General features: G+C 40.3%; 1 protein-coding gene across 3 annotated transcripts in view; it reads right to left on the reverse strand.

The window, feature by feature from the left end:
• Positions 1 to 5,670: 5,670 nt before the first annotated feature.
• The window catches only part of CC2D2B (coiled-coil and C2 domain containing 2B), a 61,348-nt gene continuing 46,389 nt past the window's right edge, over positions 5,671 to 20,629 (reverse strand). For 2 of the 3 annotated variants that reach the window (XM_023754925.1, XM_006090046.3), the window contains 7 exons: positions 19,632 to 19,718; positions 18,027 to 18,140; positions 16,074 to 16,208; positions 15,569 to 15,691; positions 10,727 to 10,785; positions 7,895 to 8,072; positions 5,671 to 5,859 (listed from right to left, as the gene is read on the reverse strand). In XM_023754925.1, coding sequence (XP_023610693.1) covers positions 5,671 to 5,859; positions 7,895 to 8,072; positions 10,727 to 10,785; positions 15,569 to 15,691; positions 16,074 to 16,208; positions 18,027 to 18,140; positions 19,632 to 19,718 — 885 coding nt within the window. The remainder of the gene's footprint in view (positions 5,860 to 7,894; positions 8,073 to 10,726; positions 10,786 to 15,568; positions 15,692 to 16,073; positions 16,209 to 18,026; positions 18,141 to 19,631; positions 19,719 to 20,629) is intronic. The other variant, XM_014456982.2, reaches the window with a different exon arrangement.

Here is a 20,629-nt window from a genome sequence, read left to right on the forward strand (position 1 = left end):
GTACAAGCCAGCGCGCGGGCACATGCGGCCGCCGCTGCCAATCTCTGTCTCGCGATACAGCGGGGTCACCCCGAGCCGTCCAATCGGCGGCCGGCCGGGCCCAGGTGCCGCGCCGAGTGACGGCTCGCCCGCCGGCGTCGCGCCCCGCAGCATCCCTGGCCGGCCCGGCGAGAACCCGCGCCCCGCACGGCCCAGGCCCCACACCTCCCCGCGGAAGCCAGCCCGAGCGGTGGACAGAGGGCGAAGGAGAGCACCGGGAAAAGGGCAGCGTCGGTCCTCGGTCCCGCACGGTCATGCCACTCACCTGCAGAGAACCCTCCATGGCTCCCCACGCTGGCAGAGTGATGGCCGAGCCTCAGAGTGGCGTTTAAAACCGCTCACAGGCCCCCTGGTCGGGGTGGCTCCGTGGTGGGAGCGTGGCCCCGAGCTCCGAAGGGTCTCGGGTTGGTGTTCCTGGTCAAGGCCATGTATCTGGGTTCCAAGTTCAACCCCCAGCCCCCGTCGGGGCGCCTGCGGTAGACACCCAATTGATGTGTCTCTCTCAGCTGTTACTCTCGGTCTCTCACCCCGCCCCCCCCACCCACCTTTCCACTCTCTCCAAAATCAATGGAGAAAATATCCTCGGGTGAGGATTAACCAAAAAGCCACCACCAACAATCCTTACAGCATGGATTCAGAAGGCTTCATCTCACAGCAGTCCCTTACATCCTATGGCTGCTTAGTGGGAATCATCCGGTCCTCCATATGTGATTTGGTCATTTCGAAAGTCCCTCAAGCGTTTTCTCTTGTCAAACTCTGCTGTCCTTTAAATTCCATCTTAAAACCTACTCCTCCTTCTAGAAACCTGAATAATCTCTTCCCCTTATTTCCTTGCTTTAGAGACTCCTAAAAGCTTTGAAAAGAAAGATTACCTTTAGTAACCTAGTTGGTCAGTCCCATAGTGGATGTCATTAACCACCTGTGGTCCTAAATCAGGAAACTACCGAAGTGTGGAAACACTCCAACGTCAATTAGGGAAATGTGGCCCGGCTGGCATGGCTCAGTGGTTGAGCGTGGAGTTATGAACCAGGAAGTCACCGTTAGATTCCCCGTCAGGGCACATGCCCAGGTTGCAGGCTTGGTCCCCAGTGTGGGGCATGCAGGAGGCAGCTGATCAATGATTCTCTCTCATTGTTGATGTTTCTCTCTCCCTCTCTCTTCCTCTCTGAAATCAATAAAAAATATATATTTTTTTTTAAAAAAATAAGGCAATGTGGGACCTAAAATGTGATGAGCAGACATCTAATCAACTGTATTTTAACCTGCTTGGTGAAATATCATAACAGAAGTGGATAGTCAACCCAGGACAGTGATCCTCATCTTTCTGAAAATGTAATCAATCTCTTTTAATATTAAAAAAATAAACCATAGAACCCTACCCCTTTTAGTTAGAATCTTTTGTTCCAAAAGTCACACGATAAAGAACTACCATAAAGTGATGAATGTATGTTACATGAACTTGACAATGACATCATACACTTGAAGGACAGCAGCAGATATGTGAGACCATGCTTACGTGCAGAAGAGCAGGGCTGCAGGAACCAATGGCAAGACAAGGGAAACTCAGAAGCAGAAGTTGGCAGAGCCCAGCCTAGCCCAGCATTGTCTAGGGAAAGGCTGACCCGGCCTATCTCAGTTGCAGGATTTCCCTAGAGAGGAGATGGACACAGGCTGAAAGCTCCAGGCTATTTATAATGGCATTTAAAGAGTACCCACCTCCTCAGGTTTCAATTCATGTGCACTATGCAACTTTATAACAATAATTTGGCTTCTCAATAACTTAAATGTCCAGGGTTTAAGAACCCTTTCAGAAAAATGGGTCACAGACTAATCATTGTGTAAATAGATAGGTTGTTTTTCATGGTTTCTATTTTGAAGATGTTATTCACTGGGAGATATTTGTTCAAAAATTTTTCTGTTTTTTGGATTTGCTTCAGATATTGTTCTGATCCTTATTTATTTTTAATATATTATTATTGATTTCAGAGAGGAAGGGAGAGGGAGAGAGAGAAACATCAATGATGGAGAGAGGCTCATTGATGAGCTGGCTCCTGCAAGACCGGGGATCGAGCCCAAAACTTGGGCATATGCCCTGTCCGGGAATCAAACCATGACTCCCTGGTTCATAGGTCGATGCTCAACCACTGAGCCACTGCAGCTGGGCTGATTCTTATTTTATAAGAAACCTGAAACCTATTCTGTCTGGATTCCTCTATGTTCTTGGTGACTGGTTTTACAATGATGTATTTTGGTGTGGGTCATTTTTCATTCATAATTCTAAGTACTCAGTGGGGCCTTTTATTCTGAGACTTACATATTCTGTTTGGGAGATTATCTGGAATTTCATAATTTTCTCTCCCCCATTTTCTTATTTCACACTCTTTGGAACTCATATGATTCATATTTTGGATGTCCTAAGCTAATCTAAATTTCTTCTTTTTGTCTGCCTATTATTCCTTTCTTTGTCCTTTTGTTCTCTTTTGGGGGAGATTTCCACAACTTTCAATACAAACACATTTTCTGGATTTTTAAAAATTGGGTTTAAAGTTTCTACTATTTTCCAACAGTTCTTTTATGGTCTCAGATTTTTTTTATATATAGCTTCCTGTTCTTGTTACAGATATATTTCTGTTATTGTAAAGATATTAAAGTTTTCTTTTAAGTCAATTTTTCTTCTCTCTGCATTCATTGTTTCATCATGGTTTCTTTTGTTATAATGTTTGATTCCTATATTAGAGGATTTCCTCAGATATGTGGTGATCCTTGGCTGTCAGTTCAAATTTACAAGTGGGGCATTAAAAAGATGATTATAATCTCTGAGTACATGAATAGGGCTTATTGAATGACAGGATTCACTGTAAGATTAAGAGATTCTCAGGAATCCCTAGGTTGGGAGGCCCCCACCCCAAATCTTTTCTCTTTGATAAGTAATTTCCTCCAAGCAGAACCCTCTAATTTTCTGCCAAGGGAATAGGGAGGTGGTATAAGGTAATGTCCAGAGCCTACATGGAGAAGCCCCCATCCTGAAGCTATCTAGGGGTCCACCAAGAGTCACCTTATTAGCATAAACTCAGGTGTGCTTGAAGAGACTTATTATGAATATCAGTAGATAACACCTCTCAAACCTATCCCTCAGAACATTCCAAGGATTTTAGAACCCTGATTCAGGAAATGGGGAAAATTCTCATGTCAGGAACTGGGGACAAAGATCAAATATATATTTATTATATCACAATATCACACCTCCCTAATGTGAGTGGCCCTCATTCAATAAGTTGAAGGCCTGAATGCAACAAAAAGGCTGATCCTTCTGTGAGTGAGAGGGAACTCCTTCTGCCTGATTGCTTTGAGATGAAACATAGGTCTTTTGGGTCTTTAGACTCAAACTAATATAATAGCACTTTGTGAATTTTAAGACTGCCAGCTTTCAGACTAGAAATTATACCATTGGCTGAGTCTCCAGGTTGTCAACTGAAGATCTTGGGACTTCTTAGCTTCCATAATCTCGTAGCCAGTTCTTTATAATAAAAATCTCTTTATACATACACAGTCACGTGCTGCATAATGGCATTTCAGTCAATGATGGACCACATATATTACAGTGGTCCCATAAGATTATAATGGAGCTGAAAAATTCCTATCATCTAGTGATGTCATAGCTGTCATAACTTCCTCGAGCAACTCATTATTCACATGTTTGAGTAAACCTACTGCACTGTCAGTTGTATAAAAGTATAGCATAGACAATTATATACAGTACATAATACATGATATGATAATACATAACTACGTTCTGGAGTGTCTGGTACATAAAAATGCTCTACAATTATTTGTGGAATTATTTAAAGAACTTTAAAATTATATGTTACATTTAAAATTTATTTTTTAAATGAAAAATGATTCATTGCAATTACACAATTTTCAGGAAAAAAATTTAGTTAAGAAACATACAGTACACAGGTTAAAAATGCATATAACACAGAAAAAGGCCTCTGTGCTTGTCTATGAACACTTTCTACCTTACTCTTACGTGGCCTATCAATTCTAAAACCATAAACAACTAATAAAATAGCTATATAAACATTCTAAGTGCCACGGAAATGAACTGCATGAATGCAGCATTTCTTTGGGAACCTTGTCTTTCCATAGATACCATCTTGTGCTACCCAATCAAAGTAAGAGACTTGCTAATAACAAAACTTCGTATATAATTTAAACACAACTGTTCAAATAAAAACAAAAATTTTAATCAGATTTCTTGTGCATAGCTAGGTTTTAACATTGGAGAATAAGGCATTCTTTCACCCATACCCCTACATTTCTTTTTTATCAATCTCAAGTTTGGTCTAAGACTAATATCTCTGCCAATAAACAAGGTCTTTTCTAGCACCAGCCTATGCAGGTGTATTATGAAGAGGATATAAATTGAAGGATCCCTGAGGATGAGTTTGGGGGTCCCTGCTCTCTGCTTGTGGGAGTGTCCCAAGAAGCTCCAGTGCTCCTGCAATTCAAGAGGTGAATTTTCTTTCTCTTACCCTACCCTCATATAAAACTACTCTCCTCAAACTTTGAAAATCTGTATCCTTTGATATTTTTAAGCAAGTTGTTATAGAACATTTAAGTAATCTGTATAAATACCCTTTCTCAATGAAGCACAGAACAATAAAAAACTACCAGAAAGTACAGTGCTTCCTACTTAGATCCCTGACCACTCTTTCTCCAGGGGCTCCTAGGATCTCCATGGGCTCCTTGGGGCCACCCCTGGGGAAAGAAAGCGGCAGGAAAAGTGCCAGGTGCATAATGGGGAGCTGTTCACTAAGGAAAAAGGAGCCCTGAGATTTGGTACAACCACTTTGTCCCTTTTTCACAGAATCAGGAAAGCACATTAGCTTCCTGGGAATCCCTTACACATATATGGAGCTGAAAGGACTTCACATCAGTAGCATCCCAAGTTGAGAAGCCCCAGAAGCTGACTTCAGCCCTCAACCCAACATAGCAGGTTTTCCTGTTTTTCTTCACCAGTGAAATCATTATCTTATGAGAGACAATGACCTTGGGGTTTCTATTTGAATAACTTCTACTTGGAATTGCATCAGATCCAGCATCAAACACACCAGCCTCACTTTCATTATTATAACATTCTGTAAGGCAGACCACCCTTAACAGGTCATCAGAATTACCTGGGGAGGTTGTTTAAAATACTGTAGATTCTAGAGCTCCACTCCCAGCAGCTCTGACTCAGTAGGCCTTGAGTGGGGTTTGGGAATTTGCATTTTCAACAGGGCTCTCCAGATGATTTTGATGGAGGTAAATGAGGCCCACAATTTGAGAAACACGGACTTTACAGAAAGAGGCCAGAATTGCTTCTTTCCCAGGATAAAATCCAAGGCCACCAGACTTCCGACAGGGTCTTCCTTGAAGAGGTGTCTGGTGAAGAGGTCATCGAGACTCATCCTCAAGGACTCAGGGAGTGAGTTTCGATGGTGCCCAGCTCTTTAAGTGAACCAAAAAGTGGGTTCACACTTGGCTAGACTGGAGGAGAGGTAGCAAAATCCCAAAGTACCAGAAAAGTTCTGGCTGCTTCTGGTCTGAGAGCCCAGAGTACAACTTTTCCCTTTCCCTTCTTCCTTTTCACTGTCGCCGAGTTAAAGAAGCCAAATAGACCCACACAGATAATATGTTGTTTGGGTATGGGTGAATGTATACGGCGAGAGCAAATTCTGTCTGGGGATATTCCGAGGAGTGGATTCCAGTTTGATACATGGCATCAATCACTGTCTGTACATTAGTGTATGGCATCTGGATAGGAAATCCTGCAATCTGGACCAAAAGACAATAACATGTAAACCCACATTACAATCATGTAAGTGATTTTATGCAAAAAGATCACAGAAGCCTCAAAGAAACTGGGATCATAAAATAATAGTAATTTTGTGCTTGCTTACTAATTTCCAGGTACAGTGCTAAATGCTTCATATACATATTTAATCCTCAAACAACCCTATATGGTATGTTCTATTGTAATCCCTACTTTACAGAGAGGACCAGAGCCAGGTTGTCTGCGGCCAGAGCCTGCACACTTAGCATTCCACATACTTGCCCTCTTTCTAGAATAGCAAACTGCCAACAAGGAAATCACTTGGTCTTACAAATGAGGGATTTAAGTGAGCATTTTGGAAGAATTTATTTAACAATTATTCCATTTATATTTATTAACTGGTAACTGTGTGACAGCATTAAAGGGTAATGGAACACAGACCTATGTAAAATTATCTAAGACAAATCATAAACCTCCTTCAGGCCTCAGAGATTGTTTATGTCAGGAGGCTTTCCCTGATCCTTAAATCAGTTCACATGCTCTTTCTATATGGTTGCATAGTACACTGTCCTTCCTTAGCTTACATAATAAAATATGTTGCAATTACGTACATGTTTTCTGGTCAGTCTAGCCCAGGGGTGGGCAAACTTTTTGACTCCAGTACCTAGCACAATGCCTGGGCACATAGAATACAAATAATGGTTAACATATACAAACATTTGCTAATATAAATTCAAAGTAAACATCATTACATAAAAGGGTACGGTCTTTTTTTTTTTTTTTTTTTTTTAGTTTTATTCATTTCAAACGGGCTGGATCCGGCCCGCGGGCCGTAGTTTGCCCACAGCTGGTCTAGCCCATAGTCTCTGTGAATGTACAACCCCAGTACCTAGCACAATGCCTGGGCACATAGAATACAAATAATGGTTAACATATACAAACATTTGCTGGATGCTAGGATAAATATTACCTCACTTTATCCTCACCTTTGCAACCACAAGTCAGATAATTATTTTTATTCCTGTCTATCTTGCCCAATGGGGTAAAAAATGTAGAGAAGTTAGATAACTTGGTCAAAGCTAGTGAGTGGTTGAGACAGGATTTGAACCCTAGCTACAGGATTTAGTCCAGGTTTATGATGGTGTGTTATTAAGTAGTCAGATAATTTTACAAAGGAACTCCAGGTTTTAAACCCTGCCATATATTTAACTATATTTTGCTTATCAGTTTACTCTTTTTTTTTAAGCAAAACAAAACAACTTCTTCCCTATTCTTGAATAGTGACTGCAGATCCTTCCCTGGCAACCTAAGTACTCACATCCCAATGGATTCCTTCCTTTCCTTCTCTCAGAGGAGCCATATTCTATGAGATGGCAGGGGGTAGAAATCTCACTCTTGGGAGGCTGGGCATTTTGAAAACCCACTGGATCAGTTCATAGGGAGGAGGAGGTATGAGGATTCCCAGAACCAGGGGTAGGGTAGGGGAAGAAAAGGGAGGATTCTAATAATATATCAAGTGCCCACCATGCTTGGTTATGGACTTGATGAGTTTTAGATGGCTTTTTATCATCTAGGATGATGTCATATGTGTTGGCAAATATATAAGAGAAGTCAGGAGAGAAGCTGAGGATGTATAAATTTGAGAGTAATTTGAACATAGAAGATATTAAAGCTTGCCTGGAGTCCTCTTGCCCAGAACCAAGGACAGGAAATCCATTCTATTATTACCATCTAGAGACCATTTTTTAGTTTCTCAGTTGCAGGTGGTTTTCTTTTGGGCATCTCTTTCCAAAGTTTGTGGTTTACATATCATACAACATAAGACTGATTCAAGGAAACATCATGCAATGTGGCCATAGTAAGAGCTGTTCACTATATTTTACATTTCTTGGTCTATAAATAAATGCATTTGAATGACATAGCATCTATCATCTAGGATCAAGATAGGCATTTCAGAGATATTTAAGATTACTATTACCTGGCAATTAACAACATAGATAAAACAAATGACATTAGTGTATTACATCATATACAAACCCAATAAAATTGTAATAGTCTTTCAAATTCACTCTCTTCTTCAGAGGAAACAAATCTTTCAGTGCCAAGTTCTAGCTTAGGAAGAATGTGTCGCAAAATAGAAGTACATTGTCGATTCCAACGTGTTGGCTGCTTAGGTCGCCATTCCATAATTTTACATTTTAGAGTCCTTTCAATCCTACAATGATTATATTTATGACAAATGTGAGAAGAGTTTTGTCACTTTAAACTTTTACTCAAGCATGAGGATGATACATTTTTTTTATTTAGGAGGAAACCAGACTTCTATGGCTAGGAATATCTGCATCATTCACATTAATCAAGTCTGGAAGAAGCAGGCTCTTGCTTGGCTTGGGAAGGCAAGAAGCTTCCCGGGGTATCCAGCAATAAGATGTCAAAGGCACATCTCTTTTCCAGTTACCTATGTGTAGGCTGCTACCTACCAGGTATGATTTGACTGTCTGATTACTGGATTGACATCCTTATTCTCCAAGACCCTCCTTTGACATAAGACACTGGGTTTCCAAGAGGCTGCCTTTACAAAAGTTCAGATATCTGGTCTGGGTCAAGTTAGCAGGGATATGTTTATTAGATCAGTTAATTGAGTAAGCAGAGTTGGGAGGAAATGAGTCACTGGATTGGTAAGTATGATGATCAGTTTCCCCAAAACAATGTACACTCCATAAGGGTGGGGATTTTTGCCTGTATACCCCGCCCCCAAAACAATGCCTGGTGATGAACTGTTCCAGGAAGGGAGAGAGGTGGGGTATGGTTGATGGGGCCCTCCTGGGAAACCTGTCCTCTGTGTAGAACCAGTGTATGCTACAGAAGAAGCTGCTGGGAGTCCCCCTTGGCTGAGTCTTCAGTGTAACTAAGTAGTTTGGAGTTTACTAACTCATTAGTGGCTAGGCATCAGAATCACCTGTAGAACTTTATCAAAACGTTCACCTCCAGATATGGATTCAATAGGTCTGGTCTGGGACCCTGACACCTGTATATTTAAATAGTTCAGGAAGCAATTCTGATGAAAACCAGAAGTTGGAAACCATTTCCCAATTGCATTTCTTCCTTTTTTTTTAAGAATTGGAAAAGAAGGGGGGGGATATGCGGTGGGCATTATGTGGCAGTAAAAGAAGAGAGTGTCAAAATGGTTTGTGTCATGTTCTGTTTTGATTAGTTGGCAGTGGCTAACATGCCAGCCTGCTATGTCAGCATGAGTCACTGGAGGCAGTCAGATCTAGAAGCTTCTGACACATCTGGAGTAGGAAAGGCCTGCTGCAAAGATTGTGGCCCTCTGGGCTTGACTGAACAACAACTTAGGGTGCGTGTGTGTGTGTGTGTGTGTGTGTGTGTGTGTGTGTAAGGGCGAGAGTCCAGGAGAGACGATATTGATGTTTCTACCACCCACTTTGGATATTTTTACCAAGTTGTGGGCCATGTACCGTCATGTCCTTTCAAGAAGTATTAGCTAGGCAGTGGTTCTCAACCTTCTGGCCCTTTAAGTACAGTTCCTCATGTTGTGACCCAACCATAAAATTATTTTCGTTGCTACTTCATAACTGTAATGTTGCTACTGTTATGAATCGTAATGTAAATATCTGATATGCAGGATGGTCTTAGGCGACCCCTGTGAAAGGGTCGTTGAACCGCCAAAGGGGTCGCGACCCACAGGTTGAGAACTGCTGAGCTAGAGCATTATTACTATAGGCTCAACAGGTGTCTGTGTTGAGAACTTCCCAACAGTAGCCTACAATATTTATCAGAGGCAACCATTTTTAACTTTGCCTGTCATTTCAAGGAGCATCTGGGATGGCAGAGGAGTTGACTCAATGGAAATAATTATTACAATCTCCATTTCATGCTTCTGTGGTTAAATCTAATAGGTATTTGGAGAGACTGGTTTAGAGTGTGACAGAGTGAAATGCTCAACTTCTCTGACTCCATCTTGTTCAAGCCTGCTGTGTTCTTGCATATAGACATGCTAATCATGAGAGGAATTCTGCTTGCAGCTTGAGTTTTTACAAAAACAGCCCCTTGCCAGAGGTGCCTCTCCAGTAGAGATAGGGGAAATGTGTACAAAAATAACGATTGTTTATTAAACATTTGCAGGAGCCTCAAGACTGGATTCATCAGCTGGGTCAATAGTCTGGGAACAAAGAGATTTAGACATTTTTTAGTCTTCCTCAGACTCCTGCTGGTACCCAGATGTCTGCAGTTGGTTGTCAACCACCTCTTGCCCCTCCATTTCCCCTTCCCTTGACATAAAAGAAGCCTGAACTCTGTACTTTCTTAAAATGGATTTGAGAAACTACTAGGGCTCCCGTCTTCTCGGTTGGCACCTTCTCTCTCAATCAATAAACCTTTCTTTACTCCAAACTCTGACAATTTGACTTTTGGCTTTTTGAAGTGTTCAGCATTTGATCTATGGACCAGTAACAAGAAGACTATAAGGTGGCTGAATGAGCCCGGATGGTGTGGCTCAGTGGTTGAGCACCAACCTATGAAACAGGAAGTCACAGTTCGATTGCTGATCAGGGCACATGCTGGGTTGCAGGCTTGGTCCCCAGTGGGAGGCATGCAGGAGGCAGCCAAACATCTCATCATTGGTGTTTCTATCACTCTCTCCCTCTCCCTTTCCCTTCCTCTCTGAAATCAATAAAAATATATATTTTTTAAAAAGGTAGCTGAGGGAGTATTTAAGGTCTTACTACTCAACATATGTTGTTAGTTTGGCTCAAATAAACTCTAATAAAAATTTTTTTTAAAAAAGGTGGCTGAATGAGAGATTAGGGAGAAAACCTGGTAATCCTAATATAATTTTACAGATCATACCTGTTCTTTAGATCATCTACCATGCTTTTATTAGTATCAGAATAAATGATTTCTTCAGGCTGAAATAAAGACAACTGAAAGTTAGAGAAGATTCTAGGGAGACCAATTTTCCATCACAGTCACATCTGTAGTGCTAACTATAATGACAGGGAACCCAAACCTCTCTCATGTGGTGAAAAGCCAGAATCACAGAGGCACAAAGGTAACATAGATCACAGTATTTTCTTTGATTTTGTAACTACTTCATCAGAGCATAGGAGGGGAGATGGATTCACAAAATAGGTTTTTCATGGGTAAGACAAATCTGCTGCCCCCATTCATTTATTCCAACAAGCATTTGGCATGATTATTACTGATAATCTTTGGCAGCTGCACAGGTATCTTCCAATTATTAACTGTGACCTTGGTGAAGGTACTTAAGCTGTCTGAGTTTCAGTCACCATGTCTTTTTTTAAATTTTATTTAAAATCACTTCAAAATTTATTATTTATTTATTAAATTGATTGGGGTGATATGGTCAATATAAACATATAGGTTTCATGTGTGGATTTCTATGTTACAAAATCTATATATAGTACTGTGTGGCCACCACTCAAAGTCAAATCTTCTCCTGTCACCTCATATTAGGACCCTCTTCTTTAAAAGAGGGACAATAATAGTTCCTACTTCTCTGGGGGTTTGTGACAATTTTAAAATAAAGTAATACATGTAGAACCTGGCACATATTGCTCAATAAATATCAGATATTATTGTTATCAGTCCTTTAACATGGTTTATCATCTTTATTCTTTGTGTATTTGCTTCTTTCACCTGGCAAGAGCCAGGTTTTTGTGCGCGCGCGCGCACACACACACACACACACAGATACACAGTCCATTTCAATCTCCCCTGTCTCCAAACCGTTCCTCAGGCATCCCACCTATAGCAGAGAGCAATGCTCTACCATGTTTCCCCCACCAGTAGGATTTGCAGGGGGGAGGACAGGATTTCTCAAGTGTACCCCACCCCCACCCTAAACCCAGCTCTCCCCTCCCTGCAGGGCTCACATGGATTAGAGGAAAGTGCTGAATTTACAGTTTTTACTTTGGGTATTTCTGAGCTGAGACATGGAGGCAGATGGAGAGACAGGAACAGATGTTTCTCCCTCATGAGTGGAATGAAGGTTGTGATTTAAAAAGGGGGCAACACTTGTTAGGCCACTAGGTCCTAGAAAATTTCAGGAGTGATTTGAGAAGGCTCAGTCTGTCAGGTGATGATCTGAATTAGAGATTCAGATTCTCTGCCCCCACCTCAGACCCACTGAATCAGAAACTCTGAGGATAAGGCCCAGCAATTCGTGTTTCAACAAGCCCTCCAGGTGGTTCTGATGCCTGCCATGGTTGGAGAACCACTAGATGAGGAAATAGGGGAGGAACATGGCAGGAGATGGGAGAGACTGGAGAAAGTATGAAATCCAGCATCACCTTGCAGGGGCCACCAACTATTCCAGACAGGACAGGGGACTGAATTCCCTGATTGCTGTCACCAACCACTGTCTGCCCCTCCAACCCATGTCCCTCTCCCCACCCCCTCCTCCCTCTTTCCCAACCCCCAATCCAGGCAATTTATGGATTAGTTAGGTCCCCTTCAGACCTGGGAAAGAGGCCTGGGCTACATTGACTTGACAGATTTATGGGTGTTAATCCACTTTCTTTTTCTGGCAAAGACCCCTTTCTTTCAGGGAATTCATATCCTTTAAAACTTCAAGAAGACTTTCTTGTTAACTCATCTCTTAACCCCCACATCCTCATTATGCACACTCAAATTTGTGTTCTCAATTGTGATAATAAACATAGTGTTCACTATAGATAGGAGTATTGTGATGTGTGTGTGGTAAGGCAGAAGATCAAGGGCAAGAAATCAGTAGAGATTTAGGCAACTATGAGTTTTACATTTATCGATTCAACTTGCAAAAGGTTTAGATTCCTCTCTGAGGCAGAGTGGCTTTTAAAAACACAACTTTGATTATGGCAGCCCTTGCCTTGATAATGTTAATTTCTGATTGCCCTGAGGATAAAGGCCCAAATCCCTACCAGGACTCCGCTCACCCCTGAGCTCCTCTCTGCTCGCTCCCTGGCAGCAGCCAAGCTGGCCTTTCAGCTTCCTGACAGCGCCTAGCTACTGCACCTCTTCATGCCTGCTGTTCCTGCTCTCTGCGGGGACCATTCTCTTCCCTGATGGTTCTAGGCCAGCTCCTGCTCCCCCTTCCTCACTGTGCTGATCATCACTTCCCCGCCCCCCAGGAAGCCCCTGCACCTCTCCTTCCCATCAGGCCCCCTGCTATATGCCTTCCAATGCACATTCGTTTCTGTGATAGCACTTATCACTCTGCACCGAAAGTGCTCGTTTCCTGCTGTTTCTTTCTCTAGAACACGAGTCCCAAGAATACTGAGACATTTCTCCCTGTGGTAGCCATACCTAACATAGCGCTGGTTCATAGCAGGCATTCAACAAATATTACCTGAATGAATAATGGAATGATAAATAGTAATAAAAAAAAACCCCTCATCTCTAAATATATCATTCTCTCCTAGAAGACAATAAAGCCTCACTCACGGCATTGGGATGGGAAAAGCAAGATATGGCCTGTGGACGCTGTAAATGTGGTTTTCTCAAGAGAGATAAGCACATTTCCCCTCTTTAAAATAACTTTATAAACAGGAAATATATAAATATATGTGTATTTATACATATATACATATATAAAGCATATAAATATATGCTTGTAGCTGCATGGAGAATGTTTAGAAGGATGCACAATGGGAAAAAGATGTGGAAGGGGAGAGAAATTCATCTCTCTTTTTTTAAATTTGTTTTTTAATCTTCACTCGATAATATTTTTCCGTTGATTTTTAGAGAGAGTGGAAGAGAGAGGGAAAGAGAGAGAGAAATATTGATGTGAGAGAAACACATCAATAGGTTGCCTCCTGCACGCCCCCAACCAGGGCCTAGGGCAGTGATGGCGAACCTTTTGAGCTCAGCGTGTCAGCATTTTGAAAAACCCTAACTTAACTCTGGTGCAGTGTCACATATAGAAATATTTTGATATTTGCAACCATAGTAAAACAAAGATTTATATTTTTGATATTTATTTTATATATTTAAATGCCATTTAACAAATAAAAATCAACCAAAAAAAATGAGTTCGCGTGTCACCTCTGACACGCGTGTCATAGGTTCGCCATCACTGGCCTAGGGCCTTAGGACAAGGAGGAGCCTGCAACCAAAGTACGTGCCCTTGACTGGAATTGAACTCAGAACCCTTCGGTGCACAGGCCAAGTTTTATCCACTGAGCCAAACCAGATCGGGCGAAACTCATCACTTTGTATGCTTTGGTACTATTTGATCTTTTCCCCCAAACGACCATGAATTCTTTCTGATATTGTAAACTGTCTCAAATATACAGACAAGCACAGAGATTAATGTAATCTACATCCACACAACATACCTACAACCTAGTTTTATATAATCTTTTGCATTCCCTCATGTATGATTTAGATTTTTCAAAAAGAAGTAAAACAGTACAGATAAACTTGAAGTACTGTGTACCTCTCTCTGATTTCATTCCTTTTTTTATTTCCCCAAAAGGAACCTTTAAATTAAATTTGGTATTTATCTTTCTTATAAATGCTTTTATACTACTACTACATCTCTCTCTCTCTCTCTCTCTCTCTCTCTCTCTATATATATATATATATATATATATATATATAACATACAATTTTCAAACTTCAGGTAAATGGCTTTGTATTGTATGTGTCCTTTGACATCTTCTATATTTTGCTTAGTATTACATTTTTAATATTCATTCATGATGTACATGGCTCTGAGTCAGTGGTTCTGGTTGCACATTGGAATCACCTGGGAGCTTTATATAATACTGATGTGCAGGTTCTACCCTCCCTCAGAGATCCTGATGTAATGAATGTACGGTCAAGTTGGGAACTATTGTAAATTGGTTCATACATTCTTTTCCTGTTGTACAGAAGTTTTCATAGTATGAATACTTCACAACTCATATAGCGATTTTCTAGTTGATGAATTGTTTCCTTTTTTTCTATTTCAAGCGATTCTGTAATAAACACTGTTGTGCTTGTCTCCCTGATAAGTTCCTATAGGGTATATACTTAGAAGTTGAATTGGAGCAATCAAGGGTTGAGCATCTTCGACTTTTCAGATATCATATTGCTTTCTAAACTGCTTGTAGTAATGTATGCTGCACCACTTCTCTGCCTCTGCCAGCACTTGGTATGGTCACACTTAAAAATATTTTTGTCAAATTTATGCATGTTTTAAATTGTATTTCCCTGGTTATGGGCAAGGTAGAGCATTCAAGTTTCTGCTTCTATAAAATGTCTTCTGCCTATTGCTCTTTATCTCATCTCCCTCCCTCCCCCTGGGCTCATAACTCGTAGTTTTTGGATTTTTCACTTGCCTGCAGCCTGCTACACCGTGACCCTCAACCCTCAACCCTCAAACAGCTGTAGAGATGGACTTTGGGATACTGAGTATAAAGGGATACTGGGTATGTCACAGGTGTACTGGCTGACCCATCTGGTGATTGAGTCAGTTCCTGAACTTAGGTCTGTGCTTTGGTCTGCCTCCAAGACTCAGACAGTGAGTCTGCCACTTTCCTTCCCCATTTTTTCAAGATGGATGGCAGGGAAAACTCGATTTTATTAATATTGCCAAATAAGTCAATAAACAATCAGCTATATAAACATAACAAGAGCTGTCACAACTAGTAAAGATTAGAACCAAGGGTAACTTTGATACTGACACACCTGGAAAAATATGTTTACCTGTATGCTTTGTACTTGTGTCCCTTGAAAATTTTTTGGAAGCAGCTGTTTCCAGAAACTTTCCTTTGAATAGTCAAAATATACGGCCATTGGTGTACTATTTTGTTGAATATTAAACCAGACCTATTAAAACATTAACATAAAATCAGCACAGACCCCTGGGAGCCCAAAGCCCATGGCTGGTTAGGTGAAGCAAAATTTTACAGTCCTGCTACCCAGTGAAGTGGCAGAAGCCAAGGGAGGTTCTGAGGTAGAAGTTAAAGACATGCCAGGCTTACATGAGCATTAGACTGCTCACTGGTTCTCAACAGTGGAGACACTACAGAATTATAGGGTGGGAGCTTTAGGGGTAAAATATTTTCTTGGCCCCACAACCCAGGGATTCTAATTAAACTTTTATATATTATCAAAGTTCTTCATATGATTCCAATGGATAGCCAGGGTGGAGGATCACTGATTTGACTCAAGGAGATAGCTCAAAGTAAGATTTCTCCCCATTACTTACATTTCCATCATCAAACAAACAGTCTACACTTTGTAAAGGACAAAATGGGTCAAATTGCCTATGACATTGACCAGTTAATGGATTCCAAAGCAAATATTCATCAGTTTCATGAGTTAATACATAAGCTACACGCCCCTGTATGAGGAAAAGAAGGTAAAGTCATTTGGTTGAGTAATTAACATACTTTTTAATGTGAAAATTACTATGTAAGCATGTGACCTCGTTGATTTCTGAAAGCGTTTTCCAGGGCCTTTACAATTTTTTGGAAAGGAAAGAAGCCAGAGCTCCAAAAATCCTTAGGCCCAGGCTGGCATGAGGATGCAAATGACAGGACTTCTGAGCCAGTGCTGCCCTGTATGGTCCTGCAGGAGTTCCCTCACAGCGATTTCCCAACAGCTGGTCCGAAAGTATATGGGGGTTGGGACACTGTTGCCTAATTCACACGATGGTGCTATATGAACCAGCCCTGCTTTGAGTAGAATATACTTAGGAGACTAGGGGTGAGCACCAAGCAGAGTTAGGGAATAGAAACTGGCCTAAGGCTCTGAAAAAGCCAAGTGAAGTAAAAAAGCCATTAAATTAATTTTGAGAACAAGATCAGGAAACCATTTGAAGAATAAAAGTCATTATGTTACGATATTTCTCTGCACATACCTTTTGAAGTGACAATATTTCTTAGCAAAGAATAAAAATTTCAGGTAATAATAATAATGACTATTTTCCATTTATTGAGTATTTGTGTGCATCAAATAATCTACTCAGCATTATTTTAATTAACACTTTTCTTCTTTTGATTCACTCCAAATTCTGTGAGGTAGGGATGATTATTATACTATTTTTCAGATAAAAATCAGAGGTTAAGGAGCTTGTCTAGGGAAACAGTAGTGGTATTATTCCTGTTTGGGGAAGAAATAACTGAATCTCAGAAAGTAGCAAAGGATGAGATCTCACACTTAGTAAATGGCATTACTGAGTTTTAAAACCCTCTCTGACCAGCCCCCCAAACCCATACTCTTAACACTGCACTGTATAGCCTTGTTTCCCTGACTTCAAAGCTCTTGTTCTTTATGACTGTGTGCGTCTCCTTTACAGTGAAAAGGAGGCTTCACCTCAACCACAGAGCTGAGTGGTGCCACCCATGATATTGACTCAGGTCTAAAAGCAATCGTTGGCTGAAATACTGTTTATTGTTTGTTGCCATCTAGCGGCACTTAGAGCAACAACAGGAACATATGGGGAAATTAACCATAGGCTTTTAGCTAACACAATCGTGACACAGAAATAAGCTGTCAAGGGAATATAGAGAAATATGTGATCATGAAAAAACCCCAAACAAAACCAACAACCATAAAACAAGACTGGAAATTTTGACACTGATGAATATATTCAGCTTGAAGTAGAAACAGTTAGAATGAAGACAGCTTTCTGGAGGTATGAATACAGTATATAATTAAGTTGTAAAAATTTCAGATATGAACATGAATTTCTGGCCCATTTGTACAAGTAAAAACTGAGCAATGGAGAATAGGGAGAGGTATTTCTTAAGGATCTTAAAATATAATATTAGAAACATCTGAAGATAATGGTGGTGATAGTGGTTAACAACCACTACAACTACTACTGTAACTATTGCTACATCACCACCACCACCGCTACTGAGCACTCACCATGAGTAAGTGCTCTCCCAGTGCTATATATTTACTATGTGATTTAATATTTCTAGTAACCCCATGAAGTAGTACTATTATTAGAGAAGAAAAACAAAAGGAAGTCATCCTTTATACTGTAGAACTTTTGATGAACCAACGTTATCCTCTTAAATAATTGCTTGCCCACAAAATTCCTTAATTAGCTTGTGAAAAGATGGAAAACTGGGGCTGCAGTCTTTTAAACTTGCAGCTGATAGCTAATTCTTTTTACTTACAGTATTTAAATATTAACTCCAGCACTCACTTCTAAAATTGAGGTTCCCAGGAGGACCAAAGCTTTCTTTCCGAAGTACAAAAAGAAATTACAGAGAAGTATGGCATGCTCCTCCTTATTCCCAATAGCCAAACTGATGCAGCGCTAAGGCAAAACAAAAGTAACAAGAACAACAACAAAAAGGTGAGGGAGAGAAAGGTGAGTAATGCAATTAATACTAGGACAACTGCAAAGCTGAAAGCTCCGGCACCATTTGCCTGCTAAAACACTAGGGCCCTGGTCGGCAAACTGCAGCTCGCGAGCCACATGCGGTTCTTTGGCCCCTTGAGTGTGGCTCTTCACACGAAAATACCACGTGCGGGCACGCACGTACAATGCGATTGAAATTTCGTGGCCCATGCGCAGAAGTCGGAGAAAGCTGAGTAATGCAATAAATATTAGGACAACTGCAAAGCTGAAAGCTCCGGCACCATTTGCCTGATAAAACACTAAGGCATTAGGAGGAGAGAACGTTAACTTGGAACATAGGGGCAAGGAGCACTTGGTAGTATTTGCTTGAATAGTTATTTTTAGTTATATTAGAGGCTCTCTTTCAATGTTCTTCAGGACCATAATATCCCTGAACACATTCTGATTAGTTCAAAGAGTCTCAGAAGAGTCTGGAGTTAATGACACCTCTTTGAGTTCTAAGAGGTTGGAATCACTGAATCACTAGGACCACATGCTTGTGTCTCCCTGGTTATCACTAAGCCAAAGACTGAGTAACCTACCTATGAAGTTAACCCTGTGCCCCCTAAATCAAATTCAGCTCAAATCTAGCCCCTAAAACATTCTAGGTACGTTCTAGGACTATCAGTTCCAGATGGAAAGTGCCTCTCTCTTAGGCTCCCATTGTACTAATATTTTCCACTTAAAATATTTATGGGATGCTTGTGAAATTTAAAGCAGTGTATAAATGATAAATATAAAAATAAATAAGAATAAAGTCTTCTTGTTAACTCAAGGAGATTAACTTGGGATGTATATGTACAGAGTATGGGTGTTGGGTCAATCTAAAAGCAACTAAATATTATGTAAGATGGAATAGAAGAAGTGCTCTAACTAAGGTTGCCAGATTTTGAAAGGAAAATAGAAAGCCCAACTCTAAATTTGAATTTCAGATAAACAAATATTTTAGTATAAATACCCCCCCAAAATTGCATGGTGCTTGTATTTTAGTTGGCGAGCAATCTAAAGAGAACTTTAATCCAGGTGCTAAGAAAGAGCATTGCTATACCAGCTCTTCATTCAGATGTGGGGAGACTGGGAAACCTGGGAAGTAGTGGCATTTGCCCTAGACATCAGGATCCATAGTGACAAGCCACATTTATCTCTGGAGACTGTCATAATATTGTACTCCGGAAATTTCAATTCCATCAAAATATTCATGATCTACCACTTGTAACACTGAGTAAGATTTTTGGTTTTTCAGAATTATTTCTATAAGTTGTTACTAGAACTGAAAATTATTTATTAAATTATCAAATGATTTTAAATTTCATAAGGCAAAATACTACATTATAATAAACAGGTTTCTTTAAAAGAAAAGCAAATAAGGAATACTATAAATTTTAATTATAAAATGTCATTTGTTACCTCTGATGTCATCCATATATCAAAACCATCATTTTCATCCAGGTCAGGCATAAGAGGAATCAAAGATACAAAATGAGCAATGAGGTCCTAGAATAATATTAAATAACATTTACTGAGTGCATACTATATGCCCATCATAATGCTTTCTATGCATTATCATTACATTTAGTGTATCTTATGAAATAAATACTATTATTATTTTTGTTTTACAGAAGAGGCTAGGGTAACTTGCTCAGAGTCACACAGCTAACATTATATATGGGACCTCTAGGAATAAGCCCAAATTGGCCTGACTCCAGAGTATGCCTGTTAACCATTGCATTTCACTGTAATAAATTCTTACAATTTTAAACATGCTACATTACATATATACTTTAGAATATACCTTAAAATTGACAAAATATGTTGAAGAATAGCATAAGTTTGATTTGCTTTCAGGTTCAAAATCAGAATTATTTTAATTAACATAAGCTGTTATGAGCTGCTGTAGCAGGAAGATATTGGTATAGTCTGCTTTCTCAAACAACAGAAATTATACTGTTAATTGTTCCCCCCGCCCTCCCCCCCAGACTAGAGAGACAAGGATTCAGGCTTTTAAAGTCGTAGAGGAGAAAAAGATACAAATAAATAACGAGTTAACAGAGAAAATTCACTAACATTTTCATTAATTTACAATAGCCACCATTTATGATCTATTATCACCTCCTATACCCTAATGGTTCATAGTCTGTGACAAGCAAAGGAGCTAGGATTTACATATTTTTGAAAATATACACAAATGCCCTAGCAGTGCTCTTTCTTCGGTTAGAGCATTGGCCCCAAGGACTGAAGGGTTCTGGTTTGATTCCAGTCAAGTGCACATACCTGGGTTGAAGGCTCCATTCCCGGCTCTCGAAGGGGCACATGCAGGAGAGGCAACCAATCAATGCGTCTCTCTCACATCAATGTTTCTCTCTGTCTCTACCCCTCCCATCCTCCTAAAAATCCATGGAAAAAAA

This window comes from Myotis lucifugus, unplaced genomic scaffold, assembly GCF_000147115.1.
Source record: "Myotis lucifugus unplaced genomic scaffold, Myoluc2.0 scaffold_66, whole genome shotgun sequence".
NCBI lineage: Eukaryota > Metazoa > Chordata > Mammalia > Chiroptera > Vespertilionidae > Myotis > Myotis lucifugus.